Source organism: Peromyscus eremicus, chromosome 4 (assembly GCF_949786415.1).
Source record: "Peromyscus eremicus chromosome 4, PerEre_H2_v1, whole genome shotgun sequence".
In the NCBI taxonomy this organism is placed as follows: Eukaryota; Metazoa; Chordata; class Mammalia; order Rodentia; family Cricetidae; genus Peromyscus; species Peromyscus eremicus.
In genome coordinates, this window is record NC_081419.1 from 124,553,889 (window position 1) to 124,578,530 (window position 24,642).

Consider the following 24,642-nt stretch of genomic DNA (forward strand, 5'->3'; position numbering starts at 1 on the left):
ATTATTATACTAAGTTTTTAAAACATTTTCATTTATCTGAGTTCCTCATTAGACTGAAAAGGTACTATTTATCTTTCTTGTCCTTGTATTCTAAAGCCTAACATATTAATCACAAAGCATGAGTCAATAAATATTTGTGGGATACATAAATAAATGAGCAAATAAAACATAGCCAGTAAGTATATAAATCTACCTGAAGATTCTAAAACTATTTAAAATGAGAAAGATAAAAAAAAGAGCTATCAGTCAGAGTCCACAAATGTTGATGGAGGGATGGTATATGAAAGGCACTAACACAGGTACTGTAAGAGATCAGGAAAATGTATATGATAAAGATGATTCCTTTAGGGAGCTTTGAAGACTAGGGATGGAGGAAGGACCTTTATCTAAACAAGTATGACAAAGGTAGAAAATGATGCACATCTAAAAGTAGAACAGATATTATGTAAATTAAAATTTTTAGAAATTATATTTATAACACATATAAATATATAGCACTGCAGAATGTCTAGGGATTTTGATATTACTTCATAATTACCATGTAATTTAAGAGTTTCAAGAATTCTAAAAACAATTACATTATCAATATTTACATTTGGTCAGATTCTAATTTTACTCTCATAAAGGCAAAAACAGGTATGGCAAACTACATAACCCATTAAAAGTAAGTGTATTGGGAACCCGCCGGTGGTGGTGCATGCCTTTAATCCCAGCACTCAGGAAGCAAAGGCGGGCGGATCTCTGTGAGTTCGAGGCCAGCCTGGGCTACAGAGTGAGTTTCAGGAAAGGTGCAAAGCTACACAGAGAAACCATCTCAAAAAACCAAAAAAAAAAAAAAGTATAATGGTTTCTTACACAATTGGGATGATTTTAAGTATATTTTTTATATTAATACATAAAATATAAAAGTTTTGAACAGTATAACTATTTCCTATAAACACAGGAAAAGAACAATCTTTATGGAAACTTAAGATTCAGTCAAAATGAAGTTTATATTCATTATATACAGCATGCTGCTAATTAAGAGACCACTCGCCGGGCGGTGGTGGCGCACGCCTTTAATCCCAGCACTCGGGAGGCAGAGCCAGGCGGATCTCTGTGAGTTCAAGGCCAGCCTGGGCTACCAAGTGAGTTCCAGAAAAGGCGCAAAGCTACACAGAGAAACCCTGTCTCGAAACCCCCCCCCCCAAAAAAAAGAGACCACTCAACACAAAAATGATGAAAGTAATCAACAGTGACACAAATTAACAATGTATGTATACCTGGGCGAAATGTCATCTTCATCTTAAGAAATGCTTCACTGCAATCTGCCAAAAGATATTTTGCCTTCCTATTATAGATTCGAACAACTCCCAAAAGAAGGTGTCCTGAAGTTCGGAGTGCAATTTTCACCTTTGAATAATTTTTTAAAACATTAGAATAATAAACATTAGGTTTGTAAATTCTGTTCTTTGAAAATTAAGGAAACTGTAATTTCTCTTTGAAAAGCAAATGTTGTATTCTTATTAAAGTAAACCACTTTTCACCTCACCATATAAAATGACTGACTTTTATTTTTGCTTATTCAGCAAAGTCATGCTTCACTTAAATGCCATATTGGAGTGCCTTTGTATAGACAATAATTTAGGGGAGAATTAAAAGTGATCATTTGAGAAGAAAAACTGTCTTGGAAATATATTTTAATTCTTATACAGCAGCCATGGCTCATACAAATTATAATTTTAATCAGTAACATACCTTAGGTGAAATAATTTTTTGAATGGTTATCTCTAGATTACACTCAAACACATGGGCCTTTGTGAGTTTCTTCTCCCAGTGAGCTGCAAGCCATATTTTGGCCAGTGGTCCTCGTTTGCTCATAAGCACATGAGTGTAAAACATGTTGCCTGTATTCCTTAATTATATTCAAGGAACTGGAGAGAACAAAAAAAGTCTTAAATTTGATAAGAAAACTTTTTTAGTATTCATTTACTGTGAGCAAAACTTGTCATTAATTCTACAAAATAATACTCAAATTATCTCCTAATCCAATGTTACTGTCTCATTAAAAAAGAGCATCTCAGTTGGGCAGTGGTGGCGCACACCTTTGATCCCAGCACTCAGGAGGCAGAGGCAGGTGGATCTCTGTGAGTTTGAGGCAAGCCTGGTCTACAGAGCTAGTTCTAGGATAGCCAAGGCTACACAAAGAAATCATGTCTCAAAAAACCAAAAGAAAGAAAGAAAGAAAGAAAATCTCATTTAGAATATGATTTAAACTAAGGCTAAAGCCCTGTTTAGAAACTTGTGAACCACACCCAGTTTAAATGTATTCTAATCAATTTTCTCAAATTTTGTTTTATTCTACATAAAATATAGTAACAAAATAGTTACAAGAAGGTTTCTGGGTGGGGGGGAGAAGAAACAGGAAACAATAAAAAGAAGTGGACAAAACCAAGAAACAGGTCATCTGATTCCTAATAATTAAGAATTGGATGTTGTATCATTAATTTATAGCCAGGTGTGTAACCTAATTTTTTTCTTTAGGAGGCAAAATATTATTAACTGTTAATTATTATTATTATTTGAAATAGGGCCTTGCTTATAGACAAGGTAGTTTGGATCTTCTGAACTTCCTGCTTCTTCTTCCAAATGCTAGGATTACACATATGTACCCCATGCCTGGCTTATTAATTATTAATAAATTAATTATTAATAAATTAATAAATATATTAATGTTGAAGCTAAAATAACAGAATTCCAAAGGACTATAAAATGAAAAAAGAAAAGAATGCACAGAAAAAGAATCAGAAGTCAAAAAAGAAACCACCACTGAATTTTAATATTTTGGAGTAAGGCTAAAATTTTTGCTTAACAAAAAGACAGGAAATAAATGGATATTTTTACAGTGTGCACTGCTGATGAGACCATAAGGCTCTATTTCAAAGTAAAAAATGAAAAGAGATGTCATATTTTTACTTTTGGAGTACAAATTAATGATTTCATACCTCATCTGAAACTGCCCCATAGAAGCTTTTTTCCTACCCAAAGTTTTGGTAAAAAGGAACACTGAGCCAAAATGAAGGCAAACATAAAGTCAGCCACAGAATTAAAAACGTAGGTCAACTCTGATCAATGCCCATTTCCACCACAAGAATCAAACTAAAGGTTACACTATGTACCAAACCACAGTCCCCAAGGAGACACTTCGATATGGTTATGGCTTGCGCCCTGCAATGGCTCTATTTCCTTTCAATGTCTTGGAATTGATTCCAAACCTAAGTTTAAAAAGAAATGCTCCCAGCCAGGCGGTGGTGACACGCCTTTAAATCCCAGCACTCGGGAGGCAGAGACAGGTGGATCTCTGAGTTCGAGGCCAGCCTGGTCTATAGAGCAAGTTCTAGGACAGCCAGGGCTACACAGAAAAAATCTTGTCTCGAACCCACCCCATAAATAAATATATATGTATATATATATATATATATATATATATATATATATATATATATAATGCTCTCAAGTGTGAGACAATTAAAATAATTTTTCAGTAATAGATTAAAATAATACATAAGAGAAAAAGCCAAACGCTGGGATTTTACATTCTGGAGACGCTGCTTTACTGAGCATGTATCCCCACCCCACCCGCGGGTGCTCCTCCTCCCCATCCCGCCAATACCCCTTAGTTTTTGTACAGATTACTTCGTGCAAGGTAAGGCCAAGGCTGACACAAGGAAGCGGGAGCAGGGGGATGGGACTGATTCCTGGAAACCCATCCAGGGAAGGGAGGAGAGGGAAGGGAAGGCCAGGAGGTGTGGCCTGGGCAGGTGTCTAGGGGCCTTGCAAGCAAGCCTGGTGGGTGAGGGTCCGAGGTGAGGGCAGGGCCTGAGGGGAGGAGGATGGGAGGGCTTGAGGAGAGAGTGTGAGGTCAAGGGGAGGGCGAGGCCCCACAGGAGGGCCTGGGGTTGAGGGAAGGGGTCAGGGGTGGAGGGGCTGAGGGTCGAGCCGCAGCCAGGGGTGATGGGAACGCTGAGAGGAAGCCCAGGCCAGAGCAGGACCAGGTCGTCTCCTCAGGCGGGCCTCAGGGCTGGGCGCCAGGAAGGAGCCCAGAGAATTCTGAGTTGCACCCCCCACCCCCAACTCACCCAGCCCGCCTCCCGCCCCCAGCCTGCCTGGCTTCGCAGGCCCCGCCCTACGTTCAGTGTAGAGTCTGAGCTGTGGAGCGCCTCACGCCGAGGGGGATCCCGGACGCAGGTCTCCCGCCGCTCCGGGCTGCCGGGTGAAGGCTCCAAGTGGGCACTGGCACGTGAGGGGGCGGGGGCGTGAAGGGCGGGGCGTGAGGGGCGGGGCGGGGCGGGGCGGGGGCGTGAAGGGCGGGGCGGGGGCGTGAGGAGCGGGGCGGGGCCGAGTAGTGTGCGGTGCTGAGGAGAGGTGGGCGGGGCGCCGGGCGTGGAGGGGCGGGATAAGGCGTGAGGAGCGTGGTGTGGGTGGGCGTGGCGTAAAGTGACGTAGGACGGAGCCTAAGAGATTAAGAGGGCCGGAGGCGCGAGGGGGCGGGGTGAGTAAGGCTTGGGGCGACCAGAGGTGGGAGGGGCGGGGCGTGAGGGGTGGGCGGGGCGCGAGAGTGTGGCGCTGAGTCAGGTATGTTGTGATGAGCGGTGGGAGGGGTCGTGTGGAGGGCGGGGCGAGAGGGGCGTGGAGGGGGCGGGGCGTGAGGGTGTGGCGTGGAGGGGGCGGGGCGTGTGGTGATGGATGAGAGGTTGAAACTGCAGGAGCCGGTGTACAGGGCGGCTGGAAGGCAGAGCTGAGGCGTGAGGAGTGGGCATCCGACCTAGCCTACCTGCTCAGGATCTGTACTTGAATTCTGGGAACAGAGCCAGGCACGGTGGTGTGGTGGCATACGCCTGATCTCCATGAGTTTGCAGCTAGCCTGATCTACATTAGCTCCAGTACAAGCAGGACTACATACAGATACCCTATCTCAAAAATAAAATAAAATAAAATAATTTTTTTTTAAAAGGAGCAGATCTCTGACAAAATTGCAAGGGTACATAGATCGGAGACAGGTTTTCAGGTTTTGGGCCCTATGGTCTTACTGTAAAAGGTGAGAACTTTCTGAACTTCCTTAGGCTGCGTGCTAATCGCTTTCACTTACAAGCTCGTGTTGCAAGGCTCTCACTAGAGAAGACCACTCAAACACAATCTATGAGCCAATTCAAAGTCTTTATTCCAGACGACTGATGACTGTGCCTGGGTATTCTGGACCCAAGTGCGCCCGAGCCTTTCTTAGGGTCCATATGTAAGCAAGAGAACTACTACATCCTGCCTGGAAACTCCTTAAGGTTCCCTTCCTGCACCTGCAAGCACATAGTTTCAAAAACTAAAATATGTGATTAGCAAAAATAGTGAGGTCAGGCTGACCATTGCTAGGAGCCCACATCTTGGAGTTGTTTTTCTTCCCGGAATTGTTTTTCTTAAATTCTCCTTTACAGTTAGTTATTGGCACTCTACTCAGCAAGACAAAGGTCGTCTGAGGTACCAAAATGGAGTCATCATAGTCAACTTGCTACTCCTGTCACACTCGAGGTCCCTGCAAAAAAATGACATCATCCCCTTGAACCTCAGTTTTTCTCATCTGTAAAATGGAAATGTTGATAATAAAAGTACCTACACCAAAGAGAATTGCAAAAAAAGAATTATTGAGATGATGTATGTAAAGGACCCACAGTCATAAGTGCTTAACAAATATTGGCTATTATTGCTATTATTATTTAAAAGATCATTCACACTGACTCACCCTCTCCCCAGTTTTGTAAACATTTTCAGCCTGAATTATAACTTTCAATAGCTAAAGCCATTTGCTTGAATCTGAGGAAAATCATACCGGAACATAATGATCTAATGCTAATTTAATTCTCTTGAGCTTCATAATAAGTATCAATAATACATTTTGAAACAGTGATAGCCAGTATGAGGTTGTGAACATGGCCCAGGCTCCTTCCTGAAGGAGGAGATTGCCCCATTTACTCTATAAACAACCACATAGTAGTTACTAGTTTTTCTTTTTGTGAAATAAGGAGATCTCTAAGAGAGGAAACGAAACTTTCCAAGGTCACATCATTGGGAATGATAGAAACAGGGTTCACATTCAAGTGTAGCTCCCATTTCCTACCTTGGGGTTGATGCTACAGCCATTACTCAAGCAAATATCTGGGAGACATCCTTGATGCTGCCTACACCACCATGGCCAGGTGTTTCTGCAAGCTTTTGGGGATTATATTTAACTGTAATCCTTTAAGAGCAATGTCTTTTTTTCACTCCAACTCCCTGTCCCACTACATTGGTGAAACAAAGGAAGCAGCCAGGACAGACTTGAGTGCACATTTAATTTAGGTTCAAAGAGATCCATGCGTATGGGCCACTGTCAGTTTCCATCTATGTTAAGTCATTGCTCTCCATCTTAGTATAGGAATGGCTTCTAGATACGCAACTATCACACACTAAGCTGACTCAACCTCCACGTGAAGGAGGATCCCATGGGCAAAAACTATGTTAATACTCAGCATCAGGAGTGTGTACACAGGGCCGGAAACAAGGTTGGAAGCTAGTCTATGGAAAACACTTCTCATCATCAGACACAATAACTTAAGAAGATTTGGCTCTCATAAAGGCCAGTTAAAGCAGAAACCTGGGGCTCAGTCTGTAAAAGTACTTGCCATGAAGTGTAAGGGCCTGAGTTCAAATCCCTAGGACCATGTAAAAACTGGACACACGGTATAAGTGTCTGTAACTCCCGTGTTCCTACACAGAAATGGAAGGTGAAGACAGGTGAACACCCAGAAGCTCTCAGACAGCTAGCCTGAAAAACAACAAACCCTGTCTCAAAAAAGATGGAAGGTGAGGATTCACTCCCGGGGTTGTCGTTTGTGTTTGGGTGGGAGCTCCACCTCAACCCCTGGCACCCTGGCATCCCTATACCCAAAGAGTCTGGAATGTTCTGGTGGAAGATCCATCTCAACTCCCCTCTCCCATCTCTTTCCCCAAACCTGCCCCTTCAAAGCTCGCCAAACACAGCTCCTCCACCAGAGAGGCTCAAGACCACTCCCACAGGGTATATAAGCTGCATCCCAGAAAACAGACATGTGGTTCTTCTGGTCTCTCATCCTGTCTCCTCTCTGCTGGGAACCAGGGAATCACCCGGGAACACTTTACCCATTAAACTGGACCTTTTCCTAATTTGGTCTGATTTAGATTGCTGCATCTGTGGAGAGGCCTATCACGGTTCAAAAAAAAACATTGCTTTGATCTTTAAACACTTGTCATGGCAGGAACATACCCATATTCGCATGCAGGAATACACATATAAATAAATGTGCATGGATACACCCAACAGAAATCTTCTGGCAATGCAGCATATACAGTCATTGGTGTAATATATAATTTTCTTCCTTTCTAATTAAAACAACAACAAAACCCAAAATGCACAGACTTGTGCTTGTTGAGCACAGACATGTAGCAATACTACAAGCAGCCAATAGGAGTGCTTGTTGTATGATTTCATTGTAGTAGGTCAAATCTTATGTGGAGTGTCTGCCTTGGCAATGTCTGGTGCCTATAGAGGAGATGTCCTGCAGAGCATAATGGACTAGTAATTCATTAAGAAAAGCAGATACATTCCAAGTCAAAATGATGAGTATATTATTGATCATTTAATAATCTAATTAATTTAAAGGAAGGCCTGGCATAGTAGAACAGGCCTTTAATCCCAGCACTTGGGAGACAGAGGCAGGCATACCTTTGTGAGTTCAAAGTCAGCTTGATCTACACAGAAAGTTTCAGGACAGCCAGAGAGAGTTACATAGTGAGACCCTGTCTCAAAAATTAATCAATCAATCAATCAATCAATTAATGAAAAGGAGAGAATCAGGTTTGAGCACGAAAGTGCATACCTTTGATCCCATCACTCAGGAGGCAGAAGGAAGTGGATCTCTGCTAGTTTGGGGCCAGCCTGGTCTACATTGTCAGGGAGGACTATACAGTGAGACTGTCTCAAAAAAAGGAGTGAGTCATAAATGTACTGAGAAAGAGTTAAGCTTTTCTATTTCTTGACATGAAATGCTGGCATGGATGAAGAAAACAGACAGCTCATAATATATCATTACAGTGGGGACACCAAAAATCAGCTGGTTAAAGTGCTGTCAGCTCAAAGAATATTTAGAATTAGTCACTTATACAGTAAGACTTAAGAGTTCCAATACGAAAGAAGCTTAGCAATTTCCCCAAATTCACAACAATCCTAGGAATTAACATGTCATTAAGCTTTACAACATAAAGAAAACTGTCAGATTATCCACACATAAGAAGTTAACCTTGTAGGACAGAAGTATTTCCCTAGGCTCTTTATAGAAAATAATACAACAAAAGCATTGTCATGATTAATCAGCAAAAAAGTAGAAATTAATACAGAGCTATATCATCCAGTCAATAAAACTATGTGTTAATTTTCCAATGTTGTGACAGAATACTTGAGACAATCGACTTAAAAGAAGAAAAGTTTTGCTTTGACCCGCGGTTTCAATCCATGTTGCTGTGGTGCTTTGGTGAGGTAGAACAGGGTGATGAGGCCTGGAAGAGCAGCAGGTTTGTTTACCTCACTGGGTCTGGGGGGAAGGGAAGGAGAAAGGGAGAGAAGAAGGAGGGAGAGGGAGAGAGGGAGGGAAAGTGATAGAGAGTGTGAGAGTGTGAGAGTGGGGTGGGGTGGGGAGATATCCAGGGTCCTCATATCTCTTTCAAGGACTGTTCCCAGTCACCTAACTTCCTGCCACTAGGCTCTGTCTCCCAAAGATTCCCTTCCTTTCCAGTAGTGCTACAGGCTGCTAAACAAGGCTTCAGTTCATGGGTGACATTTAAGAGCTCAGCCATAGCACCATGTCTATATTTTATGCTGTTTATGATGTTTACCAGCTTTTGAAATTTTGTAACTTGTTGTTGCCCTCATCCTAACACACCATTCCCTTCCTAATCCCATTCTGTATATTCGACATCACATTCATTTTCCTGACGAACGACCTAAATTTTCTAAGGTGGAGTCTGTCCCATTTAGGCCTCCTCCCCCTGCCTTCCTGGGCTCTTCTAGTCTTTAGAATCCCCTCTATGGCCATGGCTTAGGAAGCTCCAGGCCCTAGTATTCTCAGAAACAAATGATCAGAATCGTACTTGTAAATGAATGGATGCATGACTCAAAAACCAGAAAGCTAGAGTGTTAGCTGCATGGAAACATGAATTCTACCCGTTTTATTCATTGCTGCATTCACAGTTCCAAACAGTGCCTCGTACACAATAATGTGTTTTGTGTTTTCTCTGTGGTGCTGGGCATCCAGTCCAGGGCCCCCTGCATGTGGATTGTGCTAGCCCTGGCAGCAAGGAGTTTTTAAATGAACCATTGGCTTTTTCATGAGAGGAAGAGAGGGAGAGGTCATAAACCCCACTGTAGAAAGCTTCCAGAAGACAGGCAGAAACCAGGGTGATGCGGCCTCAGGAACGGGAACACCAGAAACAGCAAGAGGCAAGGGACAAGTTCTCCTTGTGAGCCTCCAGAGGGATTCAGCCTGGCCAACACTTGGCTCTTGGGCTAGGAAAACTGACTTTTACTCGGTGAAAGAGCTGAACTTCAGGCTGCGGTGGGGGGCAAACAGGACAGAGAGGAGAGCAGGGTAGAGGTGCCACCCAGGAACTAGGGATTTGAGGTTGCTGAGGGTAGGAAGGGGATGCATCATTGGGGACACCAGGTTCTGGCTTCAGCATTGTCATCCTAGAGTTCCATTTACAATTGCCAAAGACCACTTTACCCCAGATGCTAGTAGAAGGAAGGGACAGGAGCCAGGCTTTCCTGGCACCTCTGCCTCCTCTGTCCCGTGGCATGCCTCTCCACGGTGACTGATAAGGGCTTCAGCAGCATGACAGGAGCTCTGTTTAGACAGGACATGGGGCTGAGACTTTGCGTCACCCTGTCGCTCATTTAGTCACCCATAAAAATGGGGCTGTAAATCACTCTTACAGAGATGTTGATTGGATTCAGTTCAATATGATCACACTCCAGTGCTGTACATGGTACGGGAAGTAAGAGTGGATGATTCAAGGTGACAATGAGTAGTAGCCTGTATGACACTTATGTAGTCCTTATTAGGTGCCAGACACTGGTGTGAATACTTCATGTGTATTAATTCATTTGTTCCTCACAGCAACCTCAGAGGACACGTAGTATTAGCCTTGTTCTACAGATGAGTAAACTGAGGCACAGAGTGTTTAATGGCTTGCCTAAGAGCACACAATTAGTAAATGACAGAGCTGGGATTGGAAGACAGGCAGTAAAGCTGTACCTTTAACTACTATATCACCCTGACTGTCAGGGTCATTGATATGGCTCAGTGGATAAAAGCTGTGGCTATCAGAACAACCTGAGTTCAATCCCTAGAACCCACATGATGAAAGAAGAGAATTGGCTCCTGCAAGTTATCCCCTGACCACCACATGAGAGTTATGACATACATGCACCCTGCCCCCAATAAAATAAATAAAGGTTAAAAAAAGCTAGCTGTCATTATTTTGTGTATATGTATACACGTTCTCATATGTGTACACTTGTGTGAAAGCCAGAAGTCAACATCTGGTGTTTTCTCCAATTGCTCTCCACTTTATGTTTTGAGGCAGAGTCTCTCACTGAACCTGGAGCTTGATGATTCAGCTAGACTGACTGGCCAGGGAGCCTCAGATATCCTCTTTCTCCACCTCATCAGAATACAGGAGTGTGCACTGTGCCTAGCTTTTTATATGGGTGCTGGGGGTTGAATTCAGGTCCTTATGCATGAAATCACTGTACTGACTGAGCCATCTCCTCATCCTCCATTAATAATGCTAAAGATATACTGAGTTCTTCTTATGTGCCAGGAATGTGCTGACACACTGCATTTGCTCAAGAGTCCTACTGAGGCCATTTCTTTTATTATCCCCACTTTACAGAGGAACAAACAGAAGCACAGGAAAATTATATTACTTGGGCTGGAGATAGGCTGGCTAAGTGTTCACGAGCACTTGTAGCTCTTTCAGAGGACCTGAGTTTTATCCCCAGCCCCCACATGGTAACACATAACCATCTATAATTCCAGTTCAAGGGAATCCTACACCCTCTTCTAACTTCCATAGGCACCAGGTATGCATGTAGTGCACAGACATACATGCAGGCAAAACACTCACGTTAAAAAAGTCAAAGACCACATATTGCTCTTCCAGAGGACCTGAGTTCGAGTCCTAGAACCCACACTAGGTGGCTCACAATCACCTGTAGCTCCAGCTCCAGAAGGCCTCACACCTCTAGTCTCTGTGAGCACCTGTACTCACATGTACATACCCACACGCATACCCCAACACAATTTTTTGAAAATTAATAATAAATTTAAGAATTCTATTACTTACCCAAGATGGCAAAACCTATAATAGTAGGCTTGGAATTCAAACTCAGGCAGCCCAGTGTGAAAACCTTCATTTTTAATTGATCTGATTTTGTTCCCTATATATTGAGGAAGAAGGTGATATACCTGTACCTTACCCATCATCCTGTCCATGTATTAAAAGTGGAGATGACCAGTCAGATTCCTTCTCTACAGATTTCGACTTTAAGAAGTAACAGGAGAGTCAGGGAGATGGCTCACTGGGAAAGTGCTTATTGTGCAAACATGAGTCCCTGAGTTCATACCCCACACAAAAGCCAGGGGCAGTCGTGTGTGTCTGTGTCCCCAGCCTTGGCAGGGCAGAGACAGGCAGAGTTCTAGATCTTGCTGGCCAGCTAGTCTAGGCAAGTCAATGAGCAGTTTGGTGAGAGACCGTGTCTCAGAAAACAATAAGGTTGTCAGAGGAAGACCAGGATGTCAACCTCTGCACACATGCACACACACTTGCATATCTATGAACATGTATACACATATATACTGCGTGCACACATACAGCAGGGCAGTGGAATTCATTGCCAATGGAGAAAGAACTGAGAAAATGCAAAAAAAAAAAATAATACTAGAAAGGACATCCCAGTTATGAATTAAAGGAGCTCAATCCTGTGCTGTGAGGAAACCCAGGCCATGTGAGGGTCATGTGTGACAGCTTCAGATAAGGCCCCGGGCAACAGCCAGTGTCACCTGCTAAACCTGCGAATGAATCTGTCTTTGAGATGTGTAGAGCCAAAGGCCTATCTGACTGTAACCACATGAGAAACCCAAAGGGAGACCCGCTTGGGCAGAGCTCAGGCAACTCCCAGGCCCAGGTGAGATGGTTTACACCAGTCAGCAGTGGCTGTGCATAAGACGATTGCTGTCATTTGAAGTTTGGGGCAGTTTGTACACATTGATGCATACATGGTCATGTGTCATGCATGAATGGCTCAAGACCAGGACCCAACCTGATCGTTTATCATCAGTCCAGTGTGAGCCCTGCCCCGCTGCCTCAAGGCACTCTGGGTTTCTTGTATTGAACTGCTGTTCTTCCTGCCCCTGAGTGGTTAACATCTGACCACATTGATGCATCTGTTTGTCACCTCTGTTCCCTCCTCTCCTCAGTGGACAAAGGCCTTGGCTTTTCCTTTCGAGTAGCATGATCTATGTGCTCCCCCTGGTGCTCACTGGCAGTCCTGGATGGATTCAATCCCCAGCCTTCTGCAACCTGTGCGCAGGATGTTGTTCCCAGCACTTGGACTTTCTCAGTTTGTTCTGACCTAGCATCAGAACTGAAACTGGTTTTAGGTGGAGAATCCTGGAGCAGGGAGAATATCTCACAGAGGAGCAGCTGCAGGGCCCTGGGTCTACTTCTAAGATTAATGTGGAAGAGGGGTTTGGCAGGGTGTTTTGGTCTGTGGGGCCAGCTGTGGGAAGCTGGAACAGGCAGAGGGTAGAAGTGGTGTCACTAGAAATGGGAGACCACTGTCCTTTCTCCTTTGCATGGCCAGGCAGGTGTGTCTTTTGATGATGGTCGTTAACAAGCTTGTCCACTTATCATTATCATGGTTTCACAAGTTAGTATACAACCCCATAGCAAGAAGAACAAGTTGCTAAGTATTAGTCTTTCCAGGGTGGAGTTCTATATGAAGCGTTATATGTGAATGAGTCCACTTCATCTGTACAATAATAAGTGAGAAGTGCTATTGTTATCACCTTGTTATACATGGGTGGATAAGGTGAATGAGGCTCAAAGAGCCTGGAGAAACTCACCTAAGAGCAAAATGTAAAAATGAGGGGGCTGCAGAGATGGCTTTGTCCATAAAGTACTTGCATGAGAGCCATAAAGTACACAAGCATGAGAACCCAAGTTCTGATCCCAAGCATCAATATAAAAACCAGGAGGGGGCTGAAGAGCTGTTTCAGTGGTTAAGAGCATTTGTTTGTTATTCCAGAAGACCCTAAATTTGGTTTCCAGCCTTCAGATCAAGCACCAAACAACTACCTGTCACTCCAGCTTTAGACGATTGTTGTGTAACAGTTTCTTCTGAGATTAAAACTTTTCATTCTGCAGGAAGCTCCTTAAACAGGAAGGTAAACAACTCAAAATAGCTTCAGGAAGTCCCTGAAACTGACCAGATTCACTAGTTCCCTTCCTGTAAGAGCAAACCATAAAAGCTGAGAATGCCCCTGAGACAGAAGCAAGCTGAGCTGCAAAGAAGACCCTGAGACCAGACCAGCTGCCTGGAAAAGCAGAAACGGATTGAGCTGCCTGGAAGAGGTTTAGAGCACAGCACCTGGCATATGCTCCAGTCTGCTGAGCTGCCTGCAGGCTGTGCAGTGTGCTCCAAGTTCCCAGCTTTGTGAGCTGTCACCCATGCTGGGGTGGGTTTCGGTGATGCAGCTGTCTTTGAGTCGTTTCTACTCTTGTGACCCCTTAGCCATGTTCCTGTGCTGTGTAATAATTCTTCTGCACACTGTGAAGTTTTCTCACTCAGATTGGTTTAATAAAAAGTTGATTGGCCTGTAGCCAGGCAGGAACTATAAGGGGAACAACCAAACTAGGAAAATGATGGGAAAAAAAAGGGCAGAGTCAGAGGAGATGCCAGCCAGCCACTGAGGAATCAGGATGTGTAGAAAATGAGGTAATAAGCCATGAGCCATGTGGCAAAGCATAGATAAGAAATATGGATTAATTTAAATGAAAGAGTTAGGTAGTAACAAGCCTGAGCTATTGGCCGAACATTTATAATTTATTTTAAGTCTCTGAGTCAGTTATTTGGGAAGCAGCTGTAGATTATTTGGGAGCAGGTGGTCAGGATAGGAAAACTCCGCCTACATTCCTGTAAGCAACCTCAATAAAAGTCATTTGTTCACAAAATTGGACTTTGGTGGTATCTGTACTTTGGTCTGTCATGAGTATCCTATCTGGGGTGAGTAGACATTTATATTGTGCCTCCCCAGAACAAGTTCTGTCACACAACAGGGATCCAACTCCCTCTGTGGGTACCTGAATATCTCCATATCCTTTCCGCCAACAGAAACAAACACAGGAATATACAGGTTTTGTTTTTTTTTTGTTTGTTTGTTTTTTGTTTTTTAAAGCCAGACAAGGTGATATGCACCTGTAATCTCAGTGAAGGGAGAAGAGACAGGAGGATCTCTGGAGCTCACTGGCCAATCAGCCTAGCTGATTGGAAAGCTCCAGGCTCAAGGAGGAGACACTGTCTCAAACAGTAATGTGGGAAGCTATTGAGATGCCCAACAGTGACCTTTGGCTTCCACCCTAATGTGCACACCCATGCATGGATATCTACACATATTCACACACGCACACATGCATGCACTCTCAAAAAGGTAGGGTTAAAATTAAATTAAAAACCAGCTTAACAACCATCTCTGTAATCAGGGTCAAGCATGTAAAAAGCCTTTTTTTGTGTGTGATGTTAATCAAATCGAGCCTCACACGAGCTAGACATGTGTTAAACCACTGAGATACATCTCCATCCCAAGCTGGCCTCAACCCTTACTATGTAGCTCAGGGCTAGCCTAGAACTCGTAAAATCCTTCTGCCTCAGTCTCCACAAGTACTGGGAATATAGTCATCACCGTCTATACTGGCAAAATTCCAATTGATAACATTGAGTCCTGGCCAGATTCAGAGCACCAACTGTCGCATGTGCATGCAGGATGAATCTAGACTCCTACCTTGGGCTAAGGTTTTCTTTTTAAAATTATAATATTATATTAGTTATTTGAAAATTTCATATACTTCCTCAGTATTTTGATCATTTTCACCCCTACTCCTCCATGAAACCCCTCCCAGATGTACCCCAATCTCCTTCTAACTTTATGCCTTTTATTTTTATCTTATTACCCACAGAGTCCAATTTGTACTGCTCTTACACTCATGGTTATGGGGCCATCCACTGGCACTGGGTTGACCTACCAGAGACAATGCACTTAAACAAAGTGCCATAGTTGATGCCAGCGGCCATCAACTATCACTAGTTCCTCAGTTAGGGGTGGGGCCTTGTGAGCGCCTTCCCTACAGCTTCTTATAAACAAAAGCATCCCCATCTCTCTGGCTATTCTCTTTGACATATGCATCCTAGGGATTCTTGTGCACTGGAAGACATTTGAATAGTTAGAGCTGCATTGGCAAAAATGGTGTCAGTGGGGATAGGTAGGAAAGGAGTCACACCTTTTCTTTCTTCCTTTTTTTTTTAAACACACAGAATTTAATACAAAGAATTGTTAGCTAAGTATAAAGTTAACTGAGTGGATGAGAAGTTATAAAAAGAATTCCCAGCTAGCAATTACAGGAAGAATTTACCACCAGTGCCGGGGGAACAAGCTGAAGGATTAAAATTTAAACCACGCAGACAGAAGGCATGTAGCACTGGCCTACAGACATCTAAAAGGGGGCTTGGAGCCTAGAGGGTGCCTCCAGGCTGGGCCTTAGATCTAGACAGAGCTGGTGCCACTTGCTCTGAGGTGAAGCATCACTGAGGGTGACACCAAGAGTTGCAAGAAGCCTACAAGATACTGTGGGGACAAAGGAGCCAGTCCCTCCTCCCACCTCTTGCCTTAGAGTCTAACCCTACATGGCTTATTGGCGAAGACCAACCCAGCTTAAGAGAAATCAAACTGCATCCTGGAAGTGTGGTTGGCAGAATCCAGATAGCAATCCCAGGGAAGGACTGTGGTTGGCTTTGTTGAGTCACATGCCCATGAGTTAAACCAATCATGAATCACGTTAGAGCCAACATGAATTATATAGTTGACTAGGCCTGATGACCTGCTCATCTCTGTGATCTGTGGTGGCAACAGGGTCTGTTCTTACCAGATAAAGAGGGCCAGGAAGGCCTGTTAGGAACACAGAAAGTAGCCAGGAAGTCACTACAGGTATTCTGATTTTTCACCAAGACAACAGTAGGCAGCCATCTTTGCACATCATAATCTTTCTTTTAACAATTGCCCTATGAAAAATTCCTAAAAATAGGATTATCACCCTGGGTGATAAACTTGCTGGAAACTATGTAACAGGGTTGTTCTTTTGAAGCATGTGTGCACCCAATGATTTATCACACACACACACACACACACATTGGTAAATGACAGAGACAGTTAAGAAGTGACAGATCCAAGGACACACAGCAGACACAAAATTTATAGTCGAGGTGGGAGGGTTTTGATGAGTGCCCTCTCTGGCTGGTTAAGGAAGGGAGCTTCGCCTGCTCTCTTCCCCTCGGAGCAGCTGGGCCGGTTCCCTCAACACAGGCTGGCAGCCCCGGCCCTCTGAGCCCAGTCTAGCTCGGAAAGGCGATGTGTTTCTGCTGGACCTTGTATCCTCCCAGTGGGTGCTTTCGGTTCGAAGCTCCTCCAGGAGGCTCTGCAGATGCCTCAGTGCGAGCAGCAGCTGCTGGTCTTGGATCTGCATCTCAGCCTAGGAGACAGGAGGCATCGGTGGGATGAAACAGGCACTCTCTGTGTTCACTGAGCCCCATCACGTCACTGTCTCGGTGGAGACAAGCCCTTACCTCCTCACACAAGCCATAAGTACCATATTCCCCTGAAGCCTCACTTGTGAGTCTAGGAAGATAGAACAAATTACTCACCTTCCCAAGGTGAATGAATGCATGGGATTCATTAGAATGGTTTGCAGGCTGTGGCCCAACCTAGTGTCTACCAACAGAAGGTGTAAGAATCCCGTAGTTGCCGGGCGGTGGTGGCGCACGCCTTTAATCCCAGCACTCGGGAGGCAGAGCCAGGCGGATCTCTGTGAGTTCGAGGCCAGCCTGGACTACCAAGTGAGTTCCAGGAAAGGCGCAAAGCTACACAGAGAAACCCTGTCTCGAAAAACCAAAACCAAAAAAAAAAAAAAAAGAATCCAGTAGTTGTTCAGTCCATGAGGCTGATGTCTCAGCAGGCCTTCAGAATATGCCAGAATCCTGAAGAAGTGGCCTCCAATGCCAATGAAGGAATGGATTTTACAGTGATAGTAAAGCAAGCAGGCAAAGAGAACAAGCTTCTTTCTTCCATGTCCTTTATACAGGCTGCCAAAGGTGTGGCCCAGATTAAAGGTGGATCTTCCCACCTCAAAAGATCCAATTAAAAGGGGGTCTTCCCACTTTGAATGATTTAATTAAGAAAAAATCCCTCACAGGTATACCCAGCTACTTGGGTTTTAGTTAATTCCAGATGTAGTCAAGTTGACAACCAGGAAGAGCCATTACAGATACTAACATGCTAGTGGCTTCTGTCATTAACAATGAAGTGAAGCCAACCCCACAGCTAGAACACATTAGGAAGTGCAAGGCTTGGGGACACCTAGGTTCCCAAAACCTTTTCAGGGGATCAGCAGTGTCAAAACAACTTGCCCTACAATAAGACACATTTTCCCCCTTCGCTTTTATTTTCTTATTAGCACCCAGTAGGGTTTTCCGGAAGCCAATGACATGCAATACCTCGATTGAATACAGAAACAGAAAGGAGAACTCAGTTGTTTTCTACTAATCCATGTAGTAAAGTGATTTACAACAATGTAAAGCAGGGTCAACTCTTCTCTCTAAACATCTGCTTTGAAAAATCAGTTATTTAAATAATATTTTATTAACATGCTGTGAGTTTATTTGTTCAAATGTATTGATGAATAAATAATTTAAAGTATTCGGCTTTGGTTTATAATACGTATAAAGGACGTTTTTCTTCAGTGCCCTTGATAGTTTTGCTAAACACAAAGGGGACCTAAGACAAAGAGTTCAAAGCTGCTATGCTAGAATATCACTGTCATCTACCTCCAAACCTCTCATCTTCCAGAAATCTTTTCCTATATATTTTGTCTGTTTTGCACCCTATTTTAAAGTGTTAAATTTTATTTTATGCTGAAGTAATTTTTGCAACATACATTGAAAAGCCACAAAAGGGTAACTGTCCCTCAGTATTCAAGGAGGATGGCTCCAGGATCCATCCTGGTGGATACCAAGATCTAAGGGCATCCAAGCACTTTACAGAAAATGGAACCATGTTTGCACATGGCCTGTGAGCTTTCTGTTTGCTTTGGTCACTGCTAGATGGCCTGTGTCTTAGGTTTCTACTGCTGTAATGAAGATTATGCTTTGCACAGCCGTAGCTCCTGCTCCAGGGATCTGACGCCCTCTTCTGGCCTCCATGGGCACCTGCACTCATGTGCGCAAACCCACACACATACACATAATTAAAAAGAAATCTTTAGTGTGCTGGGGGTCAACTGTGGGGCTGGCAAGACAGCATTGCAAGTAAAGGCACTTGCTGCCAAGCTTGATGTGGTGGTTTGAACGTCCTCTATAAGCTAAAGTGTTTGAAACTTGCTTCCACATTGGTAGCACCGTTTGGGTAGGTTTAGGACGTGTAGCCTTACTGAAGGAAGTATGCCACTGGGGGCTAAGATTTGAGGTTTTGAAAACCACATGCCATTCCCAGTTCATTCTCTGTTCCCGGTGTGTAGCGGTTCAAGAAGTGAGCCCTCAGCCTCTTGTGTGGACTACCATGTCTACTGCTTGCTGCCACGCTTCCGAACCATGACAGTCCCTCCAGAACTGTAAGCCAAACAAACTCTTCTTTCTGTGAGTTGTTTTGGTCACAGTGATTGTCTTAGGCTGACTATTGCTGTGAAGTACCATGATCAAAGCAACCCCAGGAGGAAAGGGTTTATTTGGCTTATGCTTCCTTCCACATCACAGTTCATCATTGAATGAAGTCAGGGCGGGAACCTGGAGGCAGGAGCTGATGTAGAGGTCAGGGAGGAGTGCTACTTACTGGCTTGTTCCCCCTAGCTTGTTCAGCCTGCTTTCTTATACAACCCAGCTCAGGGGTGGCCCCACCCACAATGGACTGGGCCCTCCCCCATCAATCACTAATCAAAAATAATAATAATCTACAGCTGGATCTTATGGGGGCATTTTCTCAAATGAGTTTCCCTCCTTTCAGAAGACTCTAGTTTGTGTCAAGTTGGCATAAAACTAGCCAGTACAAAAGGTAATTTAAAACTTTTTTTTTTTTTACAAAAAAAAAGCAGAGTCAACTACAGTTAAAACTCCACCTCACTCCAGCCCAAGCTATTATACAACATAACTCAGCTGTTCCATAGAGAAAGTCACTGCGTGTGGCTCTCTGGCCACACAGGAGGACACAGGTTCAGAGATGCAGATGTTCAAGGGCTGAGGATGTAACAACCAAATCCTAGGATGGACCTCTAGCATCACTAGGGTACTCTCTTTATGAGATAATTGAGATAATTATCAAAATTATTTTCCTACTAAAAAGAGTGTTTAAGAGGGCTGGGATCATGGTAGAATACTTCCCATGAAAGGCCCTGGGGTTCAGGTTTAGCACCTCAAAAAGAAAAGTGATTTTTATTTTGTGTATGCTAACCTGATCACCTTACAAATGAGGAGCCCGAGTCTGTGCACTGGGAGGACCAGTTGTGCAGCTGGGGTGCCTGTGGCTTCAGCAGCAGCTGTGACCCCCAACCCCATGAGAAACCCTGTCAGGGTTGCCTCCCAGCTGGCCTGTTGCCTAGCAACCCACAAAGGTCTCCTGGGATGATCTTGTCTGTCCCTCTCTCCTCTGGTGTTCCTGTGCACTCTCCTCTGTCTTGGCTGCTGTGCACACATATTTTGGGACGCCTCTTTATTTGGGGACATGGAGAAAAGACCACAGTGAAAGGCATGGCGCCTGGCTTCCCAGGTAACACGGCATATATACTCAGGAGAATTAGGACCTGTGGGTGAGTCTTTACCAACTGGAAACAGGAGACAGGAGCAAGCTGCATAAGTGAACGTCTTCCTGCTTGCTCTTTCAACACTTGAGAGGAAGTCCCACAGGCCACTGGCTCTGTTTGGCCCCTTCTGCAGTGGGAGCTGGTGTCAGTACTCACGGCCCGGCCCAGCCCAATGCCATTATTGCCTCTACTGGGCTTCCTCCAGCTCGTCTCCCTCCACATATATCTTAGGCTCAGTTCTTGTCGATGCCTCTGCTTTTCCAGCTAATGTGCTGGGTGTCCTTTGTCCCAGGGGTCATGTTTCACCCTAGGTGCCAAGCACTAATAAGATAAATGACAGACACCTCTCACTGAAGCCTTCCAACAACCCTCATAATGTTGGCATTATAATTACCTTTGTCTTGTGATTTAAGAAACTGAGGCTCGGAGAGGTAAAGACACTAATTAGAGGTCACACAGCAACAGAGCTGGGTACATTCCTAGCACCCAGCACAATGCTAAAACCAGTCTGGCCAGCACCCAGGGTCTCCTATGTAGGCCATGACCCACTTTCCCAGTACCTACGAACTCCATTGTACTCCGTGTGGCTGCCCCAGGAAGGGTGCCTGCAGGGCTCAAACTTCAGCCCGAAGCCCCTGTCATAGTCACCGAGGTCCTGGGAAGAGTGTGTGTGTGTGACCAGAAGCCTCAGGAAATACAGGCAGAAATAACAAGACGAAAGAAAAGGCTTACCAGCTCCTTCCTCAGCCATTCCAGGGTCTGCCCGAGATTGGCTGCCGGCTCTCCTGGTGTTTCCATCTCAGTGTCCTTGATAGAGTCCTTGGCAATGACTTGGCTACGAGCTTGAGGGACCTTTGACTTGTACAGTCACCGGCTTCCTTCAAGCTGTCTCAGGCTGTCAGCTAAGTCACCAGGTGGAATTAATGAGAGCAGGACGTTAGTCACGCTGGAAAACGTAGTTTAGGATTTTTTTTTTTTTAAGCTTCAGTGCTTTGAACAAAACTAGGAAGAAGGGGAGAAACCAGGGATATGGATATCTTCATGCCTGATGGTTCCAGGAGCTCAGGGGATCTGATGCCAACAGGCACCCCAGGACTGTGAGGCTGAGTGAGGCCGGTGATGGTCCACAGGCACCCCAGGACTGTGAGGCTGAGGCCGGTGATGGTCCACAGGCACCCCAGGACTGTGAGGCTGAGGCCGGTGATGGGCCGCAGGCACCCCAGGACTGTGAGGCTGAGTGAGGCCGGTGATGGGCCACAGGCACCCCAGGACTGTGAGGCTGAGGCCGGTGATGGGCCGCAGGCACCCCAGGACTGTGAGGCTGAGTGAGGCCGGTGATGGTCCACAGGCACCCCAGGACTGTGAGGCTGAGGCCGGTGATGGGCCGCAGGCACCCCAGGACTGTGAGGCTGAGTGAGGCCGGTGATGGGCCACAGACACCAGGACTGTGAGGCTGAGGCCGGTGATGGTCCACAGGCACGCCAGGACTGTGAGGCTGAGTGAGGCCGGTGATGGGCCACAGGCACCCCAGGACTGTGAGGCTGAGTGAGGCCGGTGATGGGCCACAGGCACCCCAGGACTGTGAGGCTGAGTGAGGCCGGCACAGGAAGGCTTATTAGGGTTTCTTCATGGTTTCTGTGTAGAGTAGGCGGTTTACACATGTCCTCTGGGGCTGATACCCCTTCTGTGGTCCCAGTCTCCCACCCTTCCTCCCTCACCTGTGGAGTCTGGATGAAAGGATGCTGACTTCCCATGCCCCTTAACTTCTGGGATGCTCACGTGACCAGTTCTCCACGAGGGAAACCACAGCAGAAATGTGTGAAATCTTCACTTTCCTGAAAACCAGGAAATGTTACTGTTGCTTCCTCTTTAATTTTGCTTTTTGTCCCTTCCGTCTGCCTGGGATGTGGATGTGGTGCCTGGAGCTACAGCTGCCGTCTAGCAACGATAAGATGACAGCCAACAAAAGGAAAGGTTGGAAATCATGCTTCCACCAAGTCAGCGACACCATCTGCGTGTCAGTGGGACTGTAAATGCCTTTTGAACTGGACTCTGCTGCTTGCCATCAAATCCGGTCCTGCCCAATTCCCCATTTATTCCTCACAGCACACTGTGGAAAGGGTATTCCTTCATCATCCCTTCCAATAAACACTTAACGATTGTCTACTGTGTGCCAAGTTCTGCCCCAGGCACCAGGAAGAAGCTCCAAACCAGAGAGAGAATGACCTTGTTTCGCTGGTCGATATCCTACCAAACAGAAACAAATGAGACCCAAACTCATGTTACAGTGGGAATAAACAGGATGTAATTCTCATGTAGGGTTTTCAAAAATGCACTCTATCCGCATGAATCTGAAACTCCAATCCAAGAGCTGATATAGATACAGAACCTAGATACAGATCAGAGAGGACCAGCTAAATGAATTCCATCCATGCTCTCAGCTCAGGCTGTGACAGCATACCCATGGATATGTGCTCCGTTAGATCCATCCAGGACCCACATTGACAAAACATGTAAGGAAACTGCCCAGAACAAGTGACAGTCAGCCACCATGGGACCAAACCTTTCTTCCTCCAAGAACTCCAGGAGAAAAATACTATGAAGCCTGACTTGGTGCTGCACATCTTTAGTCCCAGCACTCAGGAGGCAGAGGTAGGTGGATCTCTGTAAGTTCTAGGCTAGCCTGGTCTACATAGTGGGACCCTGTCTAAAACAAAATATATTAGGAAAATAATTATAGACACAAAAATTTGAAAACAAAAAAGACACCATATTAACAAAGGGGATTTGAAATAGAACCTGATAATTTATTCAAGCAAAAAAACTTCAAGTAAATATCTTTAAATCAAGGAGGAGGGTCTTATTTTAGCCCCAGACAACAGGGCAGGAGCACTGGGTGAAGGACACGGGGGAAGCTGGTCTCTGATGAGGAGAGTGTTGCTAGGAATTCTGCCAAGCGGTTGGCACTTGGTGGATGGCACACGAAGCATGGTGTGATGTCCAGAGAGAACTGAGGGGGCTTCACTGGCATGGAGGTGGACCTGGGTTCTAAGTGTGAGGTCTCTAAGTCAGGCAAAAGGACCTCGCGCTGCACAGAGCCTGGGTTCTGCCTCCAGCTTTGTAGAAGGAAGTTCCTAAAGTGAGTTGTTAGGAGTACCACTTTTCCTTCACTCTGGGGTTTACAGCCCAAGATGGATTCCGATGGCGGCACACAGACAAAATTTGCTGTGCAAATTCTATTCTGGTTCAGCGGTCACGCTTTAGAACCAAAGCGCTCTGAGAAATAGCTGCTGACCACATCTGCCCAGCTTTTAAACACGGGGACCAGAAATAATCCTTTCCAGGCTCCGTGTCACATGCATGGCTATGAAATAACAGGACAACTGTCGGAGCAGAGATGGGTGCTCCAGTCCACAAAAGCCACCTGCAGGCTGGACAGGAAGGAGATCCTGGGCTCATGGTGGCCGATGTTCGTGGAGCTGTTTGGTGGTGGTGACCAAAGGAGCCAATCAGATCTGATCTCATTTTGAATTTGCCCCAGAGGTGGCACTGTCCCAAGAGCACTGGGTAACAAACATCTCTAAAACGCCATACTTTCAAGTAACAACCGCACTAATCAGTTTTCTGTTGCTATAACAAATGCCTGAGATGATGAACTTAAAATGGTTTATTTTGGCTCAGTTTTGAAAGCTTGGGTTCATGGTCAGTTGGCCCTGCCACCTGGAGCCGTGGTGAGGCGGCACACTACAGCACTGTGTGTGTGGAGAAACAAGCTGTTCATCTTATGACAGCCACATAGGGGAAGGTGAGAGAAAGAACACCAGGGTCCCACTATTCCCTTCATATGACCAGAAAACTTTCCACTAGGCTTATCATGTTCAAGGTTCCCCTACCTCCCTCTAGTACCTCAGGCTGGAGAGGACTTTACCAACGGGTCTTTGGAGGACACTTACCCAAACCACAGCGACCATCTATTTTCACAGAAAAATTAGTGGGTTGATGGGATGGTAAGTTGCTGCCAGGTCTGAGGCTGCTCCCACAGGTCTCCTGCCATTCTCCAGGATTTCTAGGCATGTTCTTTTGGCAGTGCAAAAAGTAAGATTTTAAAAATGTCTGGAGATTCAGCTCAGCAGGCAGTAGAATGCTTGCCTAGCAGGCACAAAGCCCTGGATCTGATCCCTAAGCACCATAAATAACCATAGCATGCATCTATAAACCCAGTAGTTGGGAGGAAGAGGCAGGAGGATTGGAAGTTTAGGGTTATTCTCAGCTACATAGAGAATTTGAGGCCAGTTAAGGCTATTTGAGACCCTATCTCAAAATAAACAAACAAAATAAAGGAGCAAATAGAATTGCAGGAAGTTCCTTTAAGGCCCAAGCTTGGAACTGGCACATTGCTACTTTGCCCACACCTTTGGGCAAGGT

At 45.1% G+C, this 24,642-nt stretch overlaps 2 protein-coding genes across 2 annotated transcripts in view; both read right to left on the reverse strand.

Annotated features, from left to right (window-relative positions):
• The window catches only part of Rad21l1 (RAD21 cohesin complex component like 1), a 28,163-nt gene extending 23,883 nt beyond the window's left edge, over positions 1-4,280 (reverse strand). The window contains exons 1-3 of the mRNA XM_059261603.1: positions 4,170-4,280; positions 1,738-1,913; positions 1,263-1,392 (exon numbers count right to left, since the gene is read on the reverse strand). Coding sequence (XP_059117586.1) covers positions 1,263-1,392; positions 1,738-1,881 — 274 coding nt within the window. The 5' untranslated portion in view covers positions 1,882-1,913; positions 4,170-4,280. The remainder of the gene's footprint in view (positions 1-1,262; positions 1,393-1,737; positions 1,914-4,169) is intronic.
• Positions 4,281-16,671: 12,391 nt separating this feature from the next.
• C4H20orf202 (chromosome 4 C20orf202 homolog) lies at positions 16,672-21,078 on the reverse strand. Its single transcript, XM_059259657.1, has 2 exons — positions 20,950-21,078; positions 16,672-16,902 (listed from the first exon to the last, which is right to left on the reverse strand). The coding sequence occupies exons 1-2, from the start codon at positions 21,013-21,015 to the stop codon at positions 16,672-16,674; spliced, it is 297 nt and encodes a 98-aa protein (XP_059115640.1). The 5' UTR covers positions 21,016-21,078.
• Positions 21,079-24,642: the final 3,564 nt, after the last annotated feature.